This window comes from Panthera onca, chromosome A1 (assembly GCF_046562875.1).
Source record: "Panthera onca isolate mPanOnc1 chromosome A1, mPanOnc1 haplotype 2, whole genome shotgun sequence".
NCBI lineage: Eukaryota > Metazoa > Chordata > Mammalia > Carnivora > Felidae > Panthera > Panthera onca.
In genome coordinates, this window is record NC_138339.1 from 238,434,805 (window position 1) to 238,459,714 (window position 24,910).

Genomic DNA, 24,910 nt, shown 5'->3' on the forward strand with positions numbered 1-24,910 from the left:
TATCACAGTTCATGGGTTCAAGCCCCATGTGGTTCGAGCCCCACACTGTCAGCACAGAGCACAGAGGATTCTCTCTCCTCCTTTCTCTGCCCTTCCCCCACTTGCATGCGTGTGCACATGCTCTCTGTCTCAAAATAAGTATTTTTTCTATGTTTTATTCTTGCAAGAGAGACAGAGCATGAGCGGGGGAGGGGGAGAGACAGAGAGGTAGACACAGAGTGTGAAGGAGGGTCTAGGCTCTGAGCTGTCAGCACAGAACCCCATGCAGGGCTCGAACTCAGGAACCGTGAGATCGTGACCTGAGCTATAGTCAGATGCTTAACTGAGCCATCCAGGCACCCCATAAACTTTTGTTTTTTAAGTGAGATATAATTTTTTAGTAATATTAGATAATTCTTCTCACATTTTCATTTTATAAAGATGATGAAATACTCAGAGGTAGTATTTTTTCCCAAATAAGTTTGAGAAGTTTCTTTTAATTGTTACAAATATTTGTTTTAAATTATATTTATAAAACTTTGATGTCAAAGAGAGTAAGCAAGAAAATTGCTACTTTCCATCCTTGTATAATTATTAAATGGATTAATTCTTTTTTTTAATCTATGTATCTATAACAGAATCCTTCCGCTCACCCACATTTTCATATGGACCTGATGGAAATGGTTTTTCTCTTGGATGCAGTAAAAATTGGAGACAAGTCTTTGGCGATGAAAAGAAATACTGGCTACTTCCAATATTTTCAAGGTAATTTATGAAACGCAGGTCTCAGAAATTACAGAATCTGTGATAGTCTCTGTCTCTCTGGCTAAATGTGTTAAGATTCACAGAATACTGTATATGACATCCTCTGAGCCTGGAGAATGAAAACTCAGAATATCTTGATTATATAAAATATTTTATTTTTCATGTTTTTTATTACATGGGCAAAAGAGGGTTTGGTTTGGGCATATATGTGGAAAAAATGATTCATAAAAATAACAATCACTTTCTCCTTCAAAATGTAAATAAGTTGTTTGAAGTAGAAAATGATAAGAATTTATACTTACTAGCTACATCTCAAAGATTCTATCACAGATTATTCTGTTGTGTTTTAAATCAAAGACCCAACACATAATGCAATTTTTAACTTCAAATTTAAATGAAAATAAATGCTTGAGATGATTCATAGTTTCCTTGTCACCCAGACCCCGGGCATCTTAGGCTGTCTATATATCAGAGTCACTACAGAAAAGGAAAAAAATATTTGAAATTCGAATGACATATTTATAAATGTTACGGGATTTTCTTCTCTTAATTTACTGCATTCCTATAGTTTTGTCTGAAAATAATGTTTTGTTTTCACTTTCAAAAAACATTTTGCTTGGCATATAATTCTGGATATTGCTTTAATGGTCTTCTGGGTTACATTTTTTTCTGACAAGTTTGCAGTCATTCTTTTTTACTCTGTATGTGATGTGTCTTTTTCACTGAGTGCTTTTAAAATAGGCTTTTTATCACTAGTTTCATGCAGTTTGATGAGGATGCGCCTTGGTATATATTGTTTGGTATGTGTTCGTTTTTCTTGTGCTTGGAATTGGTTGAACTTCTTGGAGCTGTGATTTTATAACTTTCATCAGATTTGGAAAGTGTTTGAATCATTATGTCTTCAAATAAGAAGAAGTACTGCAGGGACTCCAAATGCATGTGTATTCGTACACGAGAAGTTCTACCACAGCTCAGTGACGCGCTGTCCGTTTCTTAGTCTTTTTTCTGTGTTTCATTTGGCAGATCCTATCGCTGTATCTTTAAGTGTACCAATCTCCCTTGTCTCCTGTATTACAAGGTAGTCCACTCCGACTGGGTAGAACACGGACTAGTATTTTTTAAGATTATTTGCTCTAGGGGCGCCTGGGTGGCTCGGTCGGTTAAGTGTCCGACTTCAGCTCAGGTCACGATCTCACAGACCGTGAGTTCGAGCCTCGCGTCAGGCTCTGGGCTGATGGCTCGGAGCCTGGAGCCTGCTTCCAATTCTGTGTCTCCCTCTCTGTCTGCCCCTCCCCTGTTCATGCTCTGTCTCTCTCTGTCTCAAAAATAAACGTAAAAAAAAAAAAAGATTATTTGCTCTAAATAGCAATTTCAGTGTTGACTGGTTTGGTTGTTTTTTCCCCCATTCTTTAAAGATGTTGTTCCATTAATTTACAGATTGCATTGTTTTTGACAGGAAATCAGCCTCATTCATCTTTATTCCACTATTTGTAAATTACTGGGTCTTTTTTTTCCTCCTTAGCTTCTTTTAAGATGTTATCTTGATCACTGATTTTAAGCAGTTTGATATGATGTATGGTTTCTTTGTGTTTATCCTCTTTGGGATTCATTAGGCTTCTTGGATCTCTGAATTTATAGTTTTCATCACAATTAAATAATATTAATCATGTCTGCCCATGCTCTCCCCGCACTGCGTTTTCAGGCACCCTTAAATATATGTATGTTAAATTGCTTGATCGTGACCCACAGGTCGTTGCTGTTTTTCCCTGCCCCCCATCTTTTTTCTCTACCTGCTGAAGTTTGGATAGTTCGCTGATCTTTTCTTCTGTGGTGTCTGCTCTGCTGTTAAGCTCATCTAATGAATGTTTCATTTCAGATATTGTGTTTTTCAGAATACACAGAATATTGTGTTTTTCTTCTGAACTTTTGTAGAAGTTCAGTTTGGTTCTTTTTTTTGTATCTTAAATTTCTCTTCTCATTATGTCCATTTTTCCTGTTAATTCACAGACATTTATAGTCACTAATGTAAAGTGATCGCTTCAAGTTTTCATAGTCATTTCTAATTCTTTTCTAGTAACTGTTTTTTTCTTAGTTGTGGATCCCATTTTCCTACTTTTCATGCTAGTAATTTTTTATTAGGTGGTAGACATTTTGAATTTTGTGTGTTAAATTTTGCTTTCTCCCTTTGGCAGTTACTTGTGTTTTTAGTGTGGTCCTTTTGAGGCTGTTTTAAGCTTTGTTAGGTTGGGTTTAAAGTAGCATTTTCTTTAGGGCAGGTTTAGCCCTGCAACACAGGCGAGAACAAGCTGGGGTCTCTACCGAATCCAGACGTACAGTAAGATCTCTCTAGTGTGGCTGGTCAGATTCGAACGCCTTCCAGTGCTGTAGGAGCTTCATGGATTGTTCTCTTGTACTTCCCAGTTGTTCTTCTCCCAGATTCACATGTGTAGTTTAGCATTCACCACGAGACTCCAGTCAAATGCTGTGCACGTTGCCATAGGCCTTCCTCTGCATATCCGCCCTTTCTCGCTCTGTCCAGTGGATTCAAGCACATCACCTTGAAACGTGCATCTCTGAAACCTCAATTCAATGAGACGACCTTGCTCTGCTTCCCCTGGTGGTGCCCAGGTCCTGGCAGAAAGCTGGGACTCACTTGGTTGGTTTCTCTTCTTTCAGACACTACAGTTGTGTGTTGCCTGTTTGGAAAATAGTTATTGTATATAGTATTCAGTTTTCTGGTTGTTCATGCCAGGAGGTCACATTTACCAGTTAACCCATCTTGGCTGGAAGTGAAAGTCCGTTTTACCTACTTTTGGTATTTTTAAAATGTGAAGATATGTCTATAATTTTTTAATTGTAAACTTCTTGAGGGCGGAGATTTTCTTCTCCTTTGTTCACTGCTCTATCCCTACCTCTTATAATAGTACCCGGAGCATTGTAGGCATTTAATAAATACTTGTCAAATGAATAAATATGTGGAACTTACATCTTGAATTCCATTTTGTGCCTTTATGATGTCCTAACTGATAGTGATGAGCAGGTCACTTACCCAAATATTTGATTACCTATGTTTGAGGCAGCATAATCTTAATAATAATTATAGTCTTAATTACCCAAATTTTTAATTATCAGCTTCCCTGGTACTTGAATACCTATGTTTGAGGTATTATAAGAGGCTTTATAATCTTAGTAGTCATGAAAGATCTTGTTTTTAAATACATGTAAATTATAAGAGAAGAGTAACCCTCTAAATTAGAAAATTTTAAGAATTATTCTCTGTAATGACAACATATAATTTCTTTATACTGTGACTTTGAAGAATGGTTATTAAATTTGAACACCTTGATTTACATTAATATGATTTAAATTATTGCTGATATTTTTCATTATGCAGCTTGGGTGATGGTTGCAGTTTTCCAACTCGCCTTGTGGGGATGGATCCGGAACAAGCTCCTGTTACAAATCAAAATGAATATGCCAGAAGGTGTGCTTCTTGTCATTAAACTTTTCAGTATTCATTATAAAGCAAACTGTGTGCGTGTGTGTGTGTGTTGTACATACATATAAATACGTAGTAATTTGTGAGCCAACATAGGCAAAGAGAAATTCTATATAAAAGGTTTTTAACTGAGAGTTAATGTGGGTGTTTACCTAGTATGTTGAAGACAGCCGTATTTTTTATCATCCAAACCATAACACTTTTAATAGTAAGAAAGAGAATGCTGGCTATTGCTATTAATACTTGAACTAGAAATCTCTGGGCCAACCAGGAAACATGGCTATCCTAAATATGCTACATCTTTCTAGAAACTAAGATATTCTTTCAAGATTTGATTCTGTTGGTTTGTATCAGCTCTGTTTTTTTCAAAGAAATTGGTCATGCGATCCATCATTATACTTTGATAAACAGATGTTAACTGCGGTGTGAAAATAATGAGGATTTCAAAAATACAAATGGAAAATTTTTTCTCATTCATTCATCTTAGGAGATATTTTCTCAGTATTTCCATGCCAAGCAATCCGATTCATAAATTCACAGAAATAGCTCATTTTAAATGAAATTTTAAAGAAGATAGAGATGCTTCTGTCAAAGTGAAACAGTTGAAATTTATTTAAGACAGAATTAAATTGCGGGGGAGGAGGGATTATAAATTCCAAGCCGGCCCATTAATATCAGAACGTCGACCTTAGAACCTCCAGTCTTTGGACCTTAGAACTCTAACTCTTACTGTGGGTCTGAACAAGTCACCTCAGCTGTGTGCGACTCGGTTTCCAGCTCTGTCAAATGAGGGCAATCACAGCTGCCTCCAAGGGTTATTGTGAAGCTTGACATGTGTCTGATGCACCCAGCACAGTGTCTGGCCCGTAGTAAGTACGCAAGGAACACTACTTCCCTTTTCCTCCTTCCGTTCCTCCACTCCCTCCCTCCCCGGGTCTCTTAGCAAGAAAAGTAAGTCTGCGCGGAGTCACTAAATCGTTTTTTCCCCTTAGATCTAAACTGCAGAGGTAGAAAGCAGAAAACTTGGGAAATGACAGGTAATTTTTTTTGTCCTGGCCACAGACCTAGATCCCCACCTTGTGCTACCTTAACGGCTCTTGATTAACACGTTTTAAAAGTTTCACACCAGCCTTTGGAGCTTTTTTCTTTTGTCTAATAGTTTTCATTGGCACTGTTGGAATACAGATTCTCGGGTCTAGAGAGCCATTCAGTTGGGGGTTGGGGGCATATTTTTCTTTTGAAGATAGAGTTTTTTAAGAGTGCTGAGATCTCATGAGTTGCCCTCACATATGTAGGAGAAGGAATACTAATTTGCTGCTTATTAATTAAGTATTAATTGAGCATTAAACTAGTTACTGAATTATTTTCCTCCTCTTTTCAGTATTGGCTCAAATCAACCCTTTCCTATCAAACCGCTTAGTGAATCAAAAAACCGATTGTTGGACAGTGAGTCTCAGTGGACAGAGAATGAATCTGAAGAAGGCACTGTCAGATCAGGTAATACTTACTTGTCTTCTCGAAAACACTGCTTTTTCTGGTTCAAATGAAGGTCAACCAGGTTTAACAATTGTGGAGAAATCAAAATAGCACCATATTTAAAAATACTAACATGTGAGAGACTTGTTAATGGAATATCTGACATATGGGGTGTCAGTGTTTATTGGTAGCTTTTATGGAGAAAAGGCTTGAGTGAGGAAGTGTAGTGGCTACTCCTGTGTTCTGTTCTGTTGACACGGTTGGACTTTCCTTTTGTTACCCAGCCATATGTTTCTTGACCTCAGATGTAGAAAGTTCTTTTGGCATTCACTATTCTGAATGGCGTTTAAACAAGATTTTTCTCTAGGGTCTTAATTTTGCTTATTTGAAAATAATTTTTGAAATGCATTGTAGTCTTTGCTGCCTTAATATATAAAAAGAGTGCATCAAAAATATTTTAACCTTTTCATGATGACTGTTAATCATTTCGTGAATTATGAATTCATTGTGGAACAGTTGACAAGACAGAGGTAGTCTTTTGAACCAGGCCAGGTTTATGACATAGGCTGGCCATTTAAAATGCATTACAAGCTACACTCTTTGCATGGCGGTTTTAATAGCAATAGTAATAGCACTGTCCTCATCTTGCTCTGTGGGAAAATGGTTTGGACATTCAGATCATTTTGTACCAAGGGAAATACCCTAAGACTTGAAAGCCTGCTGTCAGAATTTCTGATTTTTTGTTTGTTTTTGGCTCTTCGCAGTGCTTAAGTTATTCTCTTGAATTCGTATCATTAGGATATTCTCTTGAATTAGTATTCGTTAGGATCATCAGACCCATGTGTAAGGTCAAAGGAAAAATTCATTCATGGGCTTCGCAGTTATTGCTGCTTTCAAAGCCAATGGACATTTTCACAAATATAAGCCTGAAACCAGACTTTTAGCTCTTAGCGCTTCTGGGTTCTCCAAGAGGATATGGTTATGGTTGATAACCATAAGCATAATATAGTGCTTTCGTAAGAGTTGCTTTTACTGTGATCATCAGTTCTACCATTTAGCCAGAAACTTAATACTTCTTTTTTTGTGTCATGTCGTATATAATTATGTGCTTACAGGGACAAATAACCATGTTACAGTGGCAATAGAAAATTGAGTACCACTGGTTCATAACTAACCATTTGAATAAGAACAAGGTAAGACAGTATAAAGGTAATCTCCTTGAACAAATGCAGTTATTTTCATGTTTTCTAATCTCAAAACAATTTGCAAGTCATTTTTTTTTTTTTTTACTCTTTCAATTATATCAGCAAAATTAGGTAGTTAAGAAGAGATTGGAAGGTAACAGCTGCCTCAATCCCATTTTTCTTACCACTCCTAGCACAATCTTAGTAAACATGTATTGGTAGGTTAATGAAGAAGCTAAAAGCTTTTTTGGGTTGGTATGTGGACAACTAATCTTTTCAGTAAACGGTGTCTTATTAATTAGTTTAAGAAAAACAAGATGACTTTTGCCTACTAGTAGAAAGATGTTGATCCAGAGAAGAGTGGCTGCAGAAAAGACTGAAGAGGTTCGCTGATGTGATCTAGTTGGAAAAGAGGTAACAAAAGAGAGTTTCCTGTAGCCAGCCACGCTGATCAGCTGTTCTCTGTGTGGCCAGCCCGAGACAGCAGCCAGAGGAAATTAATTTAACTGGCACCCAAGAACTTCCCAGACAGACTAAACATAAGCCTTAGTGCAAGTAGGTGGTGTAAGTAAGTTGAACTGTGAGGGATGTAGTGAGCTCCGTCTCTCCCGATGCTTTGAAACAAAGACGGCTCTCTGTTTCAGTTGGGGACTCTCTCGATGACTTGGTAGCATCTTGGGCAGCTATTAGATTGTCCCGAAGCCTTCCTCGTAACCTGTATTGGTTACCCTTTGCTGCATAACAGACGACCACAAACAGCAACTGAAGACAGTGTCCCTTTACTGTCAGTTTTTCTGTGGCAGGAGTTCATTTTTTCAAGGAGTTCTCATCTGCAGTCTCAGTCAGGGGAACATCTGCTTCCTTGCTCAGCAGTTTTCGTTAGCATTCAGTTCCTCACAGAGGACCTGGAGCCCAGGTCCGAGGTAACAGGCAGAGCCTACGTGAGACCTAGCAGAATCAGAACAGAGGCTCTCAGGGTGGGCTTGTGTCAGGCTGGACTCTGGAGAGGAGTGGTGACTGTGTGTCGTGAGGTGAGCATGCCCACCAAGAACTGTGGCTGTGGTATAGCCTTGGTTCTAGAATTCCTAATGTGGGTGGAAGAATGTCTGATGCTAGTGGTTGTTGAAAATCCTCAACAATCTACAAATGTTGCTGGGGGACCTCCCTATATGCTCTAGCAGTCTTAGGAAGGGGTGGATAAAGATGTCCTCGCAGGTTACGTCCAAGTTAACAGTGAGGGAGAACCAAAAGAATCTACCTCTTTTAAAATGTTCTCGTTTGCTTCAGAGGAAGAAGGTCAGCAGTACCCCTTACTTGCTGCTTATAAAAATCTTTGTTATTATTACAGTATTAGTTGCATTAAAGTATTTATTTCCTGTCTTATTTTATTTTATTATTTTTTAAGTGTTTATTTATTTTTGAAGGAGAGAGAGACAGAGCATGAGGAAGGGAAGGACAGACAGAGAGGGAGACACAGAATCCGAAGCAGGCTCCAGGCTCTGAGCTGTGAGCACAGGACCTGCCGTGGGGCTTGAACTCACGAACCGTGAGATCATGACCTGAGCCGAAGTCGGACGTGCAGCCGACTAAGCCACCCGGGTGCCCCTGTGTCCGGTCTTATTATTTTAGCAGCTTTATACCTTAGCCCACAGAACCGCTTAATAAATCTTATTTTCAGAACTATAGAATTAAGTTTTAACCAATAACTCAATTGTTTCTGATTTTGTAGGTTTATAAGAACATATTATGGACTGATATTTTCAGTTTTATTTGCAAGAAAATGATCAATGGAATGAAATAGTTGAAGTATAAGAGAAGATATATTTTTTAAAAAAGGAAGCCTTTGTACAGATCGCTGGATCCACAGAAGCACTAACTCCAGAGCAGGAAGATGCCTTAATCTTACATAAGCCCATTTGTGCTACGTCGACTGACTGCTACAAAAGTGACTTAATTTTATTTTGGAAATAACACCTGTTACGAGATGCTACAGTTAGGAGCTATCAAGACACACGTTGACATGGCAGATGTATTTTTTTGACACCTGAGTTCTGTCGTTAGAGTCGTTTCTTTGTACCCATATAAATTTTCACTCCAACAAGCTGAGAAGTTGTCTTAAGTGAAGTACATGTAGGGCGGTGTGGTGGCTGAAGGTGATTGGTAATACCCACTTACTGTTGCTTGTACCGTGTAAGGAAAAGAAAATAACTTTTTTTATTGGGTGTCTGCTAGGTTATAATTACTGTTTTATACTTTTCAACATTTTTAATAATAAAGTTTTTTTATTGTTGGCTATAAAATAACACTCAGAAAGATTCAGATATCTAAATATAGTTATTTAAAACGTGGAGTACATTTGTATAATTCATTGAGGGCTTAGTTCTAAGCATTAATACAACCGTGTAATGTAGTGTTGTGCCCAAGGCTTAAAGAGAAATGTTTTTGGTTTTCTCTGCTTTCAAATTCCTTTTTTGTTGAACTTTCATGGGTATTTTTATGGGCAGGGAAACACGAAGGCACATGTGCTACAGAAATATTGGACACGGAATAGTGGCAGTGGCCAGGAGAAAAGTAAAGAGGAAGATGGGCAGGTTTTGTAAGCTGTTAAAAATTACTTGTCGTCCTAAGGTATTTAGGATACACACGCTGTTGACTTTCAAATGTCAGTTTAGGTGATTACTAAAAATTGCTTGGAAACTTTTTACAGCAATCCTATAAAGCTTAAACGGTGACTTAAAATGCAATTTGAACTAGGATAAAACTGCTTAGCATCATTCTACCTTCAGGAGAGAAATTCTAACCTGAGCAGTCCGTTTAAAACTTCCAGTCTGGGAGCAGTGGATTCCACTATTCGTGCCAATTTTGAAATCTGACTTCCTAAACAGCAGCCCCTTTCTGCCTGGTAAACATATATACCCCTATTCCTTTGGAAATCCAGTCTAAGCGACAGGAATTGTTGAATTAATTCTAAGGGAAAATACTGTACCCTGTAAGGGAGAAACAACATAGCAATGTTACCTCATTTATCCTGCTTAGTCCTATGTGCACACACAAACCAAAATGACTGATTGATTGCTTCCAGTATTGGATAGAGCTGAATCTTAACCAGCATCTGTAAATATTGACCATTACGGTTTATCGGTCTGTAAAATAGGATTGGAGGAAGGGGTATTATGCATGAGTTAGACTGGATGACCTCTCACATTCTTTGACTCCTAATTTTGCAAAATTAACCTCATATTTCATTCATCCACCAAGTATTTTGGAGGCACCTTCTGTATGCCAAACATACGCTGTAGGGATAGCTCTGTAATTTCCTAATGTAGCATAAATTTTTAGTCAGCTGTTCCAGATCTTCAGTTTATAGGATTCGTCTAATTCCATTGGCTATGCTAATATTAGGTTTTAATAGGAAGTAATGTTTTCTCCCTTTGAACCAAAGGAATGAGTTACTTTGAAAATACAGTTTGGAATACTATTATAATGGTTCCTTTACCTTTATTTGAACTTTGTAGTCCTAATACTCTTGACTCCAGAAAACTTTTAAGTATGAGAGTTAAGGGAGTTAAAAAAAATCACTTCACTTTGGCGGTTTATGTATTGTAAGGAAATTGTGAACGTTTAAACTTACCTGACTACTTGCAGAAATGTTCTCCCGGTACCTTTTGTGAGTATTTCTACATTTAGATCACAGGATTTGCATGCACCTGATTAACAGTTGAGGAAACACAGTTTTTCCCCTTTACCCTATTCAGGCACTTTTGTGGTGACGTAATCTTTCTCTCTTAAGTTTTATTTAACATCATCTTTAATAGTATAGCAAACACCTTTTGAGAAGTTTTCACTTAAAGCCTTTGCCTTAGTTACCTTTGGTTTAATTTATGGCCAGCACTTTGCCACATTCTAGATATTTGGCTGATTTATTCATACGTGTTAATGGTCATTCAGCAGGGGCCTACAAATGGCCTGGGAGTCACGGCAAGGTTGCCTCTTTGGTGTTTCGACTGGTATTGATTGATTAGTGCTATCAACTCTTTAGGGGCAAAGGTCAAAACGAAGGCCTGTCGAAATCTATTAGTACTCTATCTGTGGTCCCTCGAACACTTTGATATCTTTAAGGAAAATAAAGTTGAATTTCAGGTCCTGCCATTGCCATTAAAGACAAATTCCACCAGGAGTCTTGGTTTTACCTGGGTACAGATGTACTTGAATGTTCGGTACCTGAGGCGTCTGGCCGGTCTCATTATGCCAAACCAAAGAGCAGCTGCACTACAGTAGTTCTTAAACATGAACATGTTTACAGAGTTCAGTTCCATTTTTACATGTGGGTGATTTTTTAAAACCTTGTTACGTATTGAATGATTTTCATCCAATGTGTCAGAAGCGAATTTAACTGTAAGGTTAGTTTAAATCAGATATGCAATGTTTACTTGAATTTTACTTCTTTTAGAAAGATTTTGACTATGTTTACAGGATCGTTTGAAGTAAAGATTATCAGACATGTGAGATGTCCATTCATTAATCTTTAAAGCAAATGTATATTAAGGGCTTAGGGTCTGTATATTGGGGGCACTGAATAGACAGTGACTTACAAATATGTTTTGCTTACATTTTGTTCTAGGACTAGCACTGCTATCAATGGAAACTATTTTTAACTAATCTGCTATTGAGAAATTAATCGTATTTTTGCATTTCAGCCAAAATAAAGACCGTATCTGATCATTTGCAAGGTACAGGTGATGCTGTATGATCTGAACTGTGTTTTCCAATCTAAGTTACAAATGCAATATAGATTCAGAAAGGTCCATATTTTTCTAATGACTTCACTTGCTGTTACCCTGTTGGGTTGCGTAAAGGAGGAAGGAATTGTATTTGTATTAAAAGATTACGAAAGCTATTAGTCAAGTTTATTATATTTGTACATGATTGCAAATGAAGCTGTATGCCCATTTGAAAGAAAAGACGGATACTATTTTCAAATGGTCTTTAATATGTTTTTATAGAAACAAATTTGAAATACGGTTTATTTTGGTTGTCTTTACTTATCAAGCACCGTAAGTCCTGTATTTGTTTGTCATAAGTATAATCCTGGACCATGACTTAATGTTAACTCTGCTTTGTCTTTTGGATGGCCTAACCTACATTAACATGAAGGCTGAACGTTTTTAAGCTTTTTTTTTTCAAAAATCATTATATTTACCTTATTAATAAATAAAAATAAAGTCTCGTATTTGAACAGATTGTTGTTGTTGTTATAAAGTGGTATATATCAAATGAGAGAATAACTGTTATTTTGATCCTTTTGGAAATTTGGTAAAATAGTGTTTAGTTAGAGAAGCGGCTAATAATTTGTGCTAACCACATCTAAGACAGGTGCTATTTGAGTGCAAACGTATTGTAGTTTATGTAGGCCAGAGATTGCTTATTCAGAACGTCTTAAGTTTGCTTTTTCTGAACATGTTAACTTTCGATTCAAAAGTCACTTTAGGATTGTAAGTACCTTGGAAACCCTGTAAAAGTTGAACTGTGGTTGTCAGAATGCTGAATAATGGGTTTTATCTTGCGTAGAATTCTTTCTGACATTTGTATTCTCATTCCCTTCCAAATCAGCGGTTTTGTTATTTGAGGCTGCTGGACAAAACAGGAAGGTTCTGAGAGCCGTGATTCCAATTTTTAGACGAGCAAAATTTCAAACCATTTGCAAGAACCAGTAGAGATGCAGCAGCCTTTTCTGTTTTAATTGGCGGGACGGCGGGGGGCGTGGTAATTTAGAGCACCGTGTTTGAGGTCGGAAGGAGGACAGACTCCTGACTGGTCAAGGGGCCATTTTGACACCAAGAGCAGTAGTGACATCGCATCGGCCTTACTTTTCTCACTTCTCGTAAGTTAGCTTTTCGGAACCTTTCTGGAAAAGATGTTGGCCTCTCTTACCTATCTTCTACTCAGGTACTCCAGAATCTAGAGGGATGAGAACTAACATTTAGTCTTTTGCGTGTAACAGGTTTTTATGAATGTTTTAACAACTCTGTGAAGTTAGCCTCATTTTCTTGAACCCCTGCGTATCCGTGCCTTGCATTTGATAAAGAGGATTTAAGGTTCCTTAACTCCCCTCCCGCTGTTCTTCCGGCAAGAATGTCACCACCTGTCAGCCCATTCTCCATACAAGGTAATTCTCTTCATCCAGGATGCCCAATGCAGTAGAAATCATACTTACATCATACTTCCCCGTGGCCTCCAGGCCAAGTTAGCATCGCTGTGCTATTACTAATTTAATTTAGCCACAGATCAGTCACATGTACTTTGAAGTCAACTCACTGGACTATAAATTCTTGAGGACTTTTTTTTTTTTTTTTTTTTTTTTTTACTAACTACGCACAAAATGAACACGGAAGTTCAGGAAACAATTGGAGGAAAGAATTTCATGTTCATTACTCTGTCGTGTCCCGAGCTCTCACAAGTGAGCATCAGAGCCTATAAAATTATCCCAAACTTCAAAAATACTAGTCGTTCTTTCACACATTTTAGTGGAAGTATAAATTTATGGGGCAGCATCATTGGAGAGCAGTTTGGCAAAATCATGCTTCCAAATGTCCATATTCTCTGGCCTAGCAGTTCTGCTTTGGGGAGTGTTACACATTTACTTACGAGTTATGAGCGGTACATGAGGATGTTAGTTGCAGAGCTGTTTAAAGCAACAGGACTGGAAACCGCATGTCCCACTGCCGTTTACGGTGGCCTAATGCAAGAGACTATCTGAAAGGATACACAATGAACTATTAGTGTCTCCAGAGAGGAAACGGGGGGGGAATAGGTTACATACATTTCACTGTGTGCCCTCTCACTAATTTATTTTTATATTATGTGCATGTTACTTTTAAAACAGAACAATGGTGGTTTAGATATTCTATAGACCAGTGAGGGAGAAATCAGTTATTTGATATATGATGCTGGGCCAATGTGCTAGCCACTTGGGAAAAAAGTCCTTCACATCCTACATCAGAACAGATTTCAGTTGCTCATGATATGTTAGATAGTGAAAGCAAATACTGCAAAAAAAAAAAAAAAAAACCCAAAACCCATGGGTAATGGATTTAATAATGGGCTAGGAAAGGGATTTCTAAGTGGGTGCAGTGCTGGTGACCTTAAAGCAAGACAGATTTGAATACCTGCAAAATTAAGAAAATTAGCACTAATAGGAAAAAATGGAGATAGAACAACAAGAAATTCACGAAAGAAATACGGATCAATAATAGCGGATAGAAGATACTTCGCTTCATTAATTACAGAAATGCAAGTGAAAACACCAATAAGATTATTTTTGCCTATGGTAGATAATAGCCAGTGTTGCTAAAGAAGCATTTTGGCGGGAACGTAAAATGGCTTCACTTTACTAAAAAAGTGATTTAGCGATACATGTCCCAAGTTTCACTGCGTAATCTTCGTACTTAGAGATACGCACATAAGGCGAGTTGTTTGAGAGGCTTTGGTAAAAGCAGTACAAAAGGAATACCAGTGTTCATTTATAGGAAATCTACATTATGTCGCTCTTTTCCAGAGACCACGATGAAGGCATTTGAAGAAGAGGCCACGTGTAGCTATTTTCATCAAAACTAAAGTGTCTCCACTGGAACGATCTTGGAGACGTGACGTGAAATAATCAAATTGCAGCGCTCTTGCCCACAGGGTGTGATCCCGCCTAGAGGCTTCAAAGTACCTGTCGTGTACCCGTGGGTTCAAACTCCGCCTACTTGTGGAGCACCTGCTCCAGAGGATGGGTGAGTGCTGGGACCAGGGGGAGTCCGGGGCTGACTCGGGTGGGGTCGCAGCTGTCCCTGCCCTCTGGCTGCCGCCGGAGACATACCGGGACCCCAGGACCCACACGCTGGAATGGCAGGGGAAGCTCCCAGGCCCAAATCTGCCGGGGTGCCGGCAGGCAGAGCGGGCCCCCGGGCATTCTCGGTGCCAGGCATGAACAGTAGCTCATGTGGCTGCCCGGAAGGGACGACCGCCTGTTGGGAAGGTTTGCCAACGACCAACCTGTACAGGGTGGACAAGCTGCGGTAACACTTTGCTCAGCCTTTTACAAGAAACCTCAAGCCCCTGTTTGCAGTCTGTAGCCTTTCTCGATGCAGAGAAGCTGTCGACGTATGCTGAAGGTCCAGTTAGAAAAACGACTTGTTTTGCGATCGTCTTTCTGTTAAAATTCACTCAAGAGACGCATCACCCGGAAACGACTTGTGGAAATGCAGTCTCTGCATCGCTTCTTGGATTCAGGTCCACGCTTGTTTCCAGAGTTCGAGGGAAGGAGAGAAGACAGTGAGGGATGGGGAAGGGTTTCCCCAGAATGTGTTGGAACTGTTGTCCGTACGTGCATGGTTTTCCAGCGTCCTGGACGTAGTGTATATAGTGATTAAACTTAAGTCCTTATTTAAAATACGTAGCTTTTCTACGTGCTTAGGTGTGCTTGTCATATGTTACATATGATATACAACAATAGGGAGAATATTTCAATAGTCGTAGATTGTCTTTCTAATGGAAACAGTGAATCACTCTGAGAAATAATTTATACATTCACCAAGTGGGTGGAGGAGAGTGAGAAGGGAATTATGCACGTTTACTGTAGTGTCGCTGTGTATGTGGTGTATATAACAGAAAAGGGCGTGCTCTAATTTCATATAACAAATAGGGAGCTAATAAATACTTTCGTATACTTTCTTGGTTAAGTTTGTAAGAAAGACTTTTCAACATTACTTTTAGAAGTGAAATTCTTCATCTACCCCTGAAGTACAACATGCCTGTATTTTGTCCTTGAGATAGGCTGTGAAGACAAAGAAGTAAGGAAAGAATTTGCCAGAATGTTCCTATTTAGGCGACACTTTCAGATTGTAACCGGCCCTCCCCTTGTGCCCTTTATTCCAAACGGCTGTGTGCAGAGTGAACACTGGGTCCGTATTTTAACATCTGGTCTTTCCAGACACTTTGAAGTGAAGATGTGTGTTACAAATAGTAAAATAATGTGGTTTTTCATACTTTTTTTTTCTTGGTTGTTAAATTCAAAACCTAAGGTCCTGTGATGGGGTTTACAAAAGAGAACTGTCTTCTGGAACTGATGTGGTTAGTCCATCTCTGTGTATCACATTTGTGACTCTTTACTGGAAAAGTGACAGAAGAATGTATGAAAGGAAAGGTCCGCTGCCAGTCTGTTCACTTTTAGGAAACACTGCAAATCATACTTCGTTCCATATGTGTGAGGGGTTTTTGGTGGTCTGGGGGCTTGTTTTGTTTTTTGTTTGTTTCGGTTGTTAAATGATCCTTTACTGAAATACTTTTCCTTTGTAGTTGTTAACTAGCGGGCATTCGGCTGCACCTCCATTGACGTCGTCAATGATGTCACGAGGGTGGTGGCCATCAACATTGCAGCCCACATACTGGGCAGTCCCCAGGATCTGTGTCAGGCTCCAGAGAGTTCTCTGGCTAAAGATCAGTGCCACGTCCGTCAGGCAGTGTTGAGAGCCTCCTCAAAAGTGGTATTTCCACTGCGCTTAGTGTTTTTCTGCTTCTCTCTCTTGGCGGTTCCTTGAGGGCTCTGATAATCAGGGCAGAGGCAGAAGGTACCAGTTCAGCCTGGACCTGTCATACCGATGAATGGTCAGTTTTACTGTTATCCTCAGACCCTTCCGGTCACTCGTTGCCTTGGCGATGCAATCACCAACCCTTTTTGGAGATTGACCCAGGGGGCCGATGTTAGGAGCCAGGGCAGAGGTGGCACGGCTTTGATCTCCTTGGGGTTGAACTTAGGCAGCATGGGGGAGGTGGCTGGTGTCGGATGAACCCGGATTCAGGAAGACTGAAGAGAATTGCTCCTTGGCCTCCTGTGAGCCAGAAGGTCCACATATGTGTGTTTTCTTTAACATGCCTTTGAAGCGGGTGAAATTACATCTCTTGTTTTGAAACACCGAGTGGAATAACATTTTTAAAATATCTTTCTGTTTAGTTTTATGTAGAGTTGGAGACATATTTTATAGGTGGAATTGTTAAACCACCTTTTTTTTTAAATGTTTATTTATTTATTTTGGAGGGGGGCAGAGAAAGAGAGAGAGAGAGGGAGACAGAATCCAAAGCAGGCTCAGACCTGTCACTGCAGAGCCCTACACGGGACTCGAACCCCCGAACCATGAGATCATGACCTGAGCCAAAGTCGGACACTCAATGGACTGAGCCACCCGGGCGCCCCAAACCACCTTTGAGAACTATCCATTCAGTACTTATTCATTGGTTTGTGAGAGAAAAGGCAGTACACAGTTAGGGTTCTACAGATGTGTTTATATTTAGATTATAGCTGCAGATCAATCGATGTCAATCAGCATGTAACTATATAGATACATTGTTAAGCAATTAAATTGAAAACATGCTTTCTTGCTAATACTCTAGTAGTATATAGATCAAATAATGATTAGTCTTAGAAGCATTCAGTTATATATTCTGTGCTTTGTTGCTTAGTGCTGTATTTTACACTGATTATTAAGAGAAAAGGGGCCCTTCTAATTGAAATATTTACAGAGGTCTGATGTTCTTTCCTGCTTCTAAGATGAAACATATTTTTCTCCTAGCAAAGACTAAACTGCCTTTCTTTATGGTCTGAGTTGGAGGTGTTAACTCATATTGATAAAACTACCAATGCTTTCAGACTCTGACACAGGACATTATTCACAATACATGAAAATGTAAGATGCAAAACCATGTGTATGACCCCCAGTCATAGACAAAGTGTGTGTGCCTGGGCACTGGGCTCTGATTTTGTGATTATAAGCGAGTTTGTTCTGTTATCGAATTATTTTTTAGTTCTCTGTGATGGGCACATACTACTTTTAAATTTGAGGAGAAAAACATACATAAAAGCATTGAAGGAGATTGGAAGGAAGCACCAAGACGGTTGGAAAAGGGGAAGGAGTAAGTAGGGTGGCCGTGAAGGGATCGTTCATGTTTTGCTTCGTATGTTATATACTGCATGAATTTTTCAGTCATCATGGGAATCAGCTCAGTGAAATTCCTGTGGCATCAAAATAAATACAAAGTAACATCTGCTTCTTGGAAATTTCAACAAACAGAAGTTGTCAGCATAAACAAAGAGTACAGCCAACAAAACCGTCCTTGACTGTGGAGATAAAGCTCCCCGGCTGGAATCAGACTCGTGTGTCATGAAGCTTTTTTTTTTTTTTTTTTTTTTTAATTCTTTTAAATGTTTTTTTATTTATTATCAAGAGACAGAGAGACAGAGCACGGGAGCAACAGAGAGAGGGGGAGACACAGAATCGGAAAGCAGGCTCCAGGCTCTGAGCTGTCAGTACAGAGCCCGACGTGGGGCTTGAAGCCATGAACCACGAGATCATGACCTGAGCAGAAGTTGGACGGACGCTTAACCGACTGAGCCATTCGGGCGCCCCGCCCATGTATGTCACGAAGCTTGTGGGATTTGCGCTGACACCGTAAATGACTCTCTTGGTTTCAGTTAGGGATAATTTATTGAACATAGTATAAGAGTAATTTAGAATTGTGGCTAGAAATAAAGTCTGAAATAATACATACGGTCTTTATTGTGCTGCTCATATAGATCACTCAGTGGGCAAATGACTCATGTTCAAGTTAAGGTATAAGGAAGGAACAAAAATGGATGGAACAGAAAGTTTTCCATTTTTACCAACAACTTTTTAAAAGAAAAAGGGCAGCAAATAAGTAAGAATAATAATATGAGGAATCGTTGCTTTGGAGTTTCTGGCTTCTGGTATGAGAAAATGTGAATTTCCATAATAGGTTAATGAGAAAAGATTCTTTGGGGTGAATAGTTTGGTTTTGAACATTTTTGAACATTTTATTTTTTTTTTAATGTTTATTTATTTTGAAAGAGAGCGTGCGCACGTGAGCCGGGGAGGGACAGAGAGGAGAATCCCAAGCAGAATCCCAATCTGCGCTGACAGTGTAGACAGAGCCCAATGTGGTGCTCGATCCCTTGAACCGTGAGATCATGGCTTGACCCGAAATCAAGAGTTGGACGCTTAACCAACTGAGCCACTCAGGCGCCCCTGGTTTTGAACATTTTAACTTGGAGATAGCATCTCGGTAAAGATGTGAAATAATGGGATATTTTAATCTGGAGCTTAGAAGAGATATCTAGATAGGAAATACAAATTTTGTGCATCAGATCTATAGACAGGAAACGATTACAGTAATGGTAAGTGTGTAGATAGTTTGTAAAATTATATTTTAGTATCTTCTCTAAAAGATGTGCTTGTTTAGGAGCTCCCGGGGGGCTCAGTCGGGTAAGCATCCAATTCTTGGTTTTGGCTCGGGTCATGATCTCGCAGTTCATGAGTTCGAGCCCTGCGTGGGGCCCTGTGCTGATGGTGTCAGCCTGCTTGGGATTCTCTCCTTCTCTCTCTGCCCCGCCTCACTTGCATTCTCTCTCTCTTTCAAAATAAACTAAACTTAAAAATGTCTAAGAGGTGCTTGTTTAAAACAAAGTATAGCGCTGTATTGTGAGATTTGTAACATAGTAAAAGCACAAAGGATGGGTTGGTAAATGGAACTATACAATTGTAGCGAAAGTAGCATAATATTAACTCTAAATAGACTGATAAAGAGGTATTTCATATTCCTGGAGAAACTGCTAAAAAATACTGCAGAGAGGTATAGTCAAAAAGTGAACAAAGGAGTCAAAATGGAATAATAAGAAATGTTAGCCCAAAAGAAGTCAAGAGGGGAACTGAGACACACACACACACAAAAACAAATGAGACTAATTGAAAACAAATAGCAAAATGGCAGACTTTACTCATAACTTAAGTGTAAGTTATACTTAAATGTATGCTTAAATGTATACTTAAATGTAAGTATACACTAAATACTACAAAGACAGTAATTGTCATATTGGATTAAAAAAAAAACACAAGACCCTATTCTATGACTATATGGTATTTCTAAGAAATGTATTTTAAACACAAAGATAACTTGAAAGTAAAAGGATGAAAAAATAAATATACATCATGCAAACATTAGTCATCAGATAAAATATACTTTCATAGTGATAAAAGATCAAGGCTTTAGGGGTGCCTGGGTGGCTTGGTCGGTTAAGCATCCACTTCAGCTCAGGTCATGATCTCACAGTCTGAGTTTGAGCCCCGCGTCGGGCTCTGTGCTGACAGCTCAGAGCCTGGAGCCTGCTTCGGATTCTGTGTCTTCCTCTCTCTCTGCCTCTACCCTGCTCACACTCTCTGTCTCTCTCTCTCAAAAATAAACATTAAAAATTAAAAAAAAACAAAGATCAAGACTTTAGGAAGGCATAATGCCTGCAAATTTTAATGTGCCTAATTACAAAGCTTCAAATACATGAAAACAACTAAAGAGAGAAACAGACAAACCTGGAGTCATAGGATATTCTAAACGCCTTTCTTTATAATTGATAAAATGGCTATACCGAAAGTCAGGATATAAAGTAAGAATATAAAAAGACTTGAATGACACTATTACCCACCTTGACGTAACTGACATTTCAGAACACCTCACCCATTAACCTTAGAATGCACTCATGGGATGTTCACTAAGACCACATGGTGAGCCATAAAAAAAATTTCAATAAATTTTAAAAGGCTGAAATCATTTTCAATGTCTTATTACCGTGACAGCATAACACTAAATTAATAGCAATAAGACATCTAGAAGAGCTTAAATTATTGGAAATTAAAAGACACACTGATTAAGTGAAGGATCTGCGATGTTACCTTTCTTACATATTTATATAGATACTAGCAGAAACACCAGTCACCTTGGTCAGAGGTCAGCCTAATTCACATTAAGAACAGCCAGAATAACACTGCAGTATTATTAGTCCCCGCATGCCTAACACTGTGCAGACGATGAACTCAGACTGTGTATGCCTACATATGTGGTGGGGCGATTATACTGTCAGAGGGGAATCCTGAAAATATGAATTTCTGCACTTAGAGAATTTCTGTCCAATGAGAGGAGGAAGGATCCTGGGTCCTTACCTTTGAAATGTAACTATATTTCCCTGGAGGGGAGACTAAAAGGAAGATAATGTCCAAAATCACTCCTGAGGTCTGGGTTATTCATTCAGCCAGCCTTGCCATTAGCCTAGGTCTCTACTCTGGAACGTAACCATTTGGCTCCCAAAGAGATTATGCTCTTATCTTTTGGATTTATCTTTTGGATGGTAACCATTAGTTCTACCTTTCAGGGGCAAATGGCTGCAAAGTGATATATGAAAATCTATTATTTCTAGGGGAGTTAAAAGTAAGCACCTTAAAATCAATTTTACAGCTCAGGAGGTTAAGACTTCGTAGGAACACTGAAAAATTCAGGAAGGATTTGTCCTTTCGTAGCATATAAATCTATCAATGGGTCAGGGCACCTGGGTGGCTCGGTCACTCAAGCATCCAGCTCTTGATTTTGGCTCAGGTCATGATCTCATGGTTCATGGGATCAAGCCCCGCATTGGGCTCTGTGCTGATAGCGCAGAGACAGAGGGATTCCCTCTCCCTCTCTCTCTCTGACCCTCCCCTACTCGTGCTCTCTCGCTCGCTCACTCTCTGTCTCAAAATTAAACATTTTTTAAAAAATCTATCAATGGGTCAAAAAAATCAGAAAGGAAATTAGTAAATACTTGGAACTGAATGATAATGAAAATACAAAATTTCAAAACCTGTCTTGTGCAGCTAATGAAGTACATACGGGGAAAATTAAATATTTAAAAGCTTGTATTTTCAAGAACCTTCAAAATCGATCTAAATTAAAAGGCCAGAAGAAGAAAAGCAAATGATGCTCAAATGAAAAGAAGGTAAAAATAAGACCAGAGAATAATGATGTAGAATACGAAAAATAGCACAAAAACTAATAGAACCAAAAGTTCTCTGGAAACATTACCAAAGTTATTAGCAAAGTCTCGATCAATACATAAATCACTAGTATCAGTAATGAAGAAGTCACTACAGATCCTACTGACATCAAGAGAATAGAAAGGGAATATTACAAACGTTATGCCAATGAATTTGATAACTTAGATAAAACATCCCTAAAGAAACACAACTTACCAAAACTGATAAGATGAAAGGAAATCTGAGTGGCAAAGACAGTGAGTTTGTAATCCAAGATTTCTCCAGGACTTCCAGCTCTAGAACGAGATTGAATAATGCCCCCTATGACTCCCACTAAGTACAACAAAAATTTCTGGATATTACCTAAAAAACATAAGGGTCTGAAAAGTGGAGAGAGAGGCCATTTAGGAACCTCAGGACCCAAGAAACAACATTTCTTTTTTGCCACGTATATCTAATACTGGGTGTTGGAGAAGCTGGCAGTGTGGAACACCAATGGGAGCAGCCTGTTCTCCAGCCAAAAGACCAAGAAAGGAACACCTGTCAAGACAAAACATTCAGACAATAACTACTTCACTGAGTCCAACAGCACGCTTACATACACACAACCACCAAAATGCAGCCCTAGCCTTACCCTACCAGCAAAGCCCAGTGAGGAGCCTAGATTTCTCCTCCCATTCAGCTGTAATGAGGTCCCCTCCCACCCCATCCTGCTGGGGTCGTATCAGAGAAAACCAGGAGGGAAACTGGAACTTTCACCACCATCTGATAATAATGAAACCTCACCCCTCCCACAGTGACATTAGAGACTACATGGGGTGGGGTGGGGGGTAATAATGAGGCTTCAGCGACCAGAGGTGTGGTTGGTGAAAGCCTACAGAGGATCCCAAAATACCACCTCTGCCTGACAAGAAGGAGGTACCCCTTGTCCCCAGTGAGTGTCAAAGGGAAAGCCTGGACTTTCACCCCCATTTGGCAGAAATGAGACATTACCTATTTCCTTGCGGGCAGGGTGGGCAGTGTCAGAGGAGACCTGCTGAAACAGAAGATCTAAGAAGACCCGAGGTCCCGTCGTACCTAAAATGGCCAAGATACAACAAAAAATCAACCCTACCAAGAACCAGAAAAACCTCAACTTCAGAGGTAATGCAAGAGGCACTGGCACTGAGATGTTGGAATGAGCTGACAAGAATGTTAAGACAGCCGTCATAAAAATGTCCCAGTGAGCAATTATAAACATGCTTGAAGCAAAGTGAAAAATAGTCTCAGCAAAGAAATAGAAGCTATGAAGAAGAAAAATGGAAGTTCTAGAACTGAAAAACACAATAACCAAAATAGAAAATATAATGGATGGGCTCAACAGTAGGTAGAATGGAGGGAACAGAAGAAAGTGAAGTTGAAAGGAGAGTAATGAAATTACCCAATCCGAACAACAGAAAGGAGCTCCCCTCGAGGAGGGGAGAACAGAGCCTCAAGGACCTGTGGGACTAGAACAAAAAAAAATTCCAACATTCCAACATTGGACAAAATACAGAAACCTACAGATTTAAGAAGTTGAGTGACTCTCAAACAATACAAAGATATCCAAGCCAACACCCATCGTAATCACTTCTGAAAACTAAAAGACAAGGGAAACGATTCTTGGAAGCAGTGAGAGAAACGACACCTTACCTGTAGGGAAAAACAAGAAGAATGGCAGTGGATTTGGATTTCTCATCTGAAAAGACGAGGCAAGAAGGAAGCGACACATTTTTCAAGTGCTGAAAGAAAGGAATTACCAATGCGGAATCCCATATCTGATGATAATGTTATTCCAGAAGAAATGTAAATCAAGACTTTCTCAAATGAAAACTAAGTGAATTTGTGGTCACAGATGGTAGTTAAAATTTGGTGCAATGGTGCATGGCGTAAGATAGAGCCTAGACATTGAATCACCGTGTTGTACACCTGAAACTAACGTAACACTGTGTGTCAACTATGTTTCAATTTTTAAAAAGTAAATGAATTCATTGCCAGCAGACCTATCCCTAGATAATGTCTAAACAACAACAACAAAAAATGATAAGGATTCTTGCAACATCAGAAAGAAAAGAGAAAGAAAGAAAGAAGAAAGAAAAGAGAGAGAAAGAGAAGAAAGAAAAGAGAGGAAGAAGAAAGGAAGAGAAAAAAAGAAGAAAGAGAAAGAAAAAGAAAGGAAAGAAAAGAAGAAAGACAAAGAAAGAAAAAAATAAAAGAAGGAAGCAGCAATAACATGGATATGTTGAAATCTTTACCTGTGGCCAAATAATGACGATTTTATTTTTTCCTCTAAAAGCTTTAGTTTTTCCTTGAATATTTAACTCAGATCTGATTGTGTTTATCAGATCATTTGTGTACATTTGTACAAGGATATACAACAAATGTTTATCCATTCATCAGATGAAAGTGACTTGTTTCTACTTTTTTATTAAAGGTTGATATGAACATTTAGGTCTTTCTATGGACACATGCTTTCATTAATCTTAAGTAAGTACCCAGCAGTAGAGTGGCTGAGTCATATGATAAGTGTTATGTTTAACTTTTAAAGGAATTTCCAAGCTGTTTCCAAAGTGGTTGCACCATTTTATATTCTTATCAGTATATAAGTGTTCTAGGTATTCTGTATCCTTGATGACACTTGGTATTGTCAGTCTTTTAAATTTTATACATTCTAATGGATATGTAGTGGTATCTCATGGTGCTTTTAATTTGCATTTCCCTAATGACTAATAATACTGAGCATTTACTCATGCGTTTTTTTGCAGCCCATTTGTTTCCTTTGATGAAGCATCTGTCCAAATATTTTGTCCATTCAAAAAAATTATTTTCCTGTTACTGAATTTTAAGAATGATTTATATATTCTGGATATGAGTCCTTTATCAGGTATTCTTCCAGTCTTTGGCTTTTTAGTTTTTTTTCATTCTTTTAGCAGAATGTCTTTCAAAGAACAGAATTTCTTCATTTTGATGAATTCTGATTCATCAGATTGGGGTTTTACAAAGCATGACTTCATACGTTTTTAAGAAATCTTTGCCTAACCCAAGGTCACAAAGAGTTTCCCCCTATGTTTCCTATGGGAAGTTTTATACAAGTTTGAGGT

The 24,910-nt window shown here is 38.8% G+C and overlaps 1 protein-coding gene and 1 long non-coding RNA gene across 5 annotated transcripts in view; one reads left to right on the plus strand and one right to left on the minus strand.

The window, feature by feature from the left end:
* Window positions 1-12,143, plus strand: part of ZDHHC20 (zDHHC palmitoyltransferase 20) — a 71,532-nt gene extending 59,389 nt beyond the window's left edge. For 2 of the 4 annotated variants that reach the window (XM_060637561.3, XM_078447555.2), the window contains 5 exons: window positions 618-744; window positions 4,139-4,228; window positions 5,625-5,740; window positions 6,835-6,912; window positions 8,633-12,143. In XM_060637561.3, the coding sequence (XP_060493544.1) occupies window positions 618-744; window positions 4,139-4,228; window positions 5,625-5,740; window positions 6,835-6,872 (371 nt within the window). In that variant the 3' untranslated portion in view covers window positions 6,873-6,912; window positions 8,633-12,143. Of the gene's footprint in view, window positions 1-617; window positions 745-4,138; window positions 4,229-5,235; window positions 5,281-5,624; window positions 5,741-6,834; window positions 6,913-8,632 lie in introns of those variants that run through there. The other 2 variants (XM_060637563.1, XM_060637562.3) reach the window with 2 other exon arrangements.
* A 10,017-nt stretch (window positions 12,144-22,160) lies between these two features.
* Window positions 22,161-23,651, minus strand: LOC145715440 (uncharacterized). Its single transcript, XR_014137596.1, has 3 exons — window positions 23,463-23,651; window positions 22,785-22,868; window positions 22,161-22,331 (listed from the first exon to the last, which is right to left on the minus strand). It is a non-coding gene; the product is annotated as an uncharacterized LOC145715440 (long non-coding RNA).
* Between the last annotated feature and the right edge of the window lie 1,259 nt (window positions 23,652-24,910).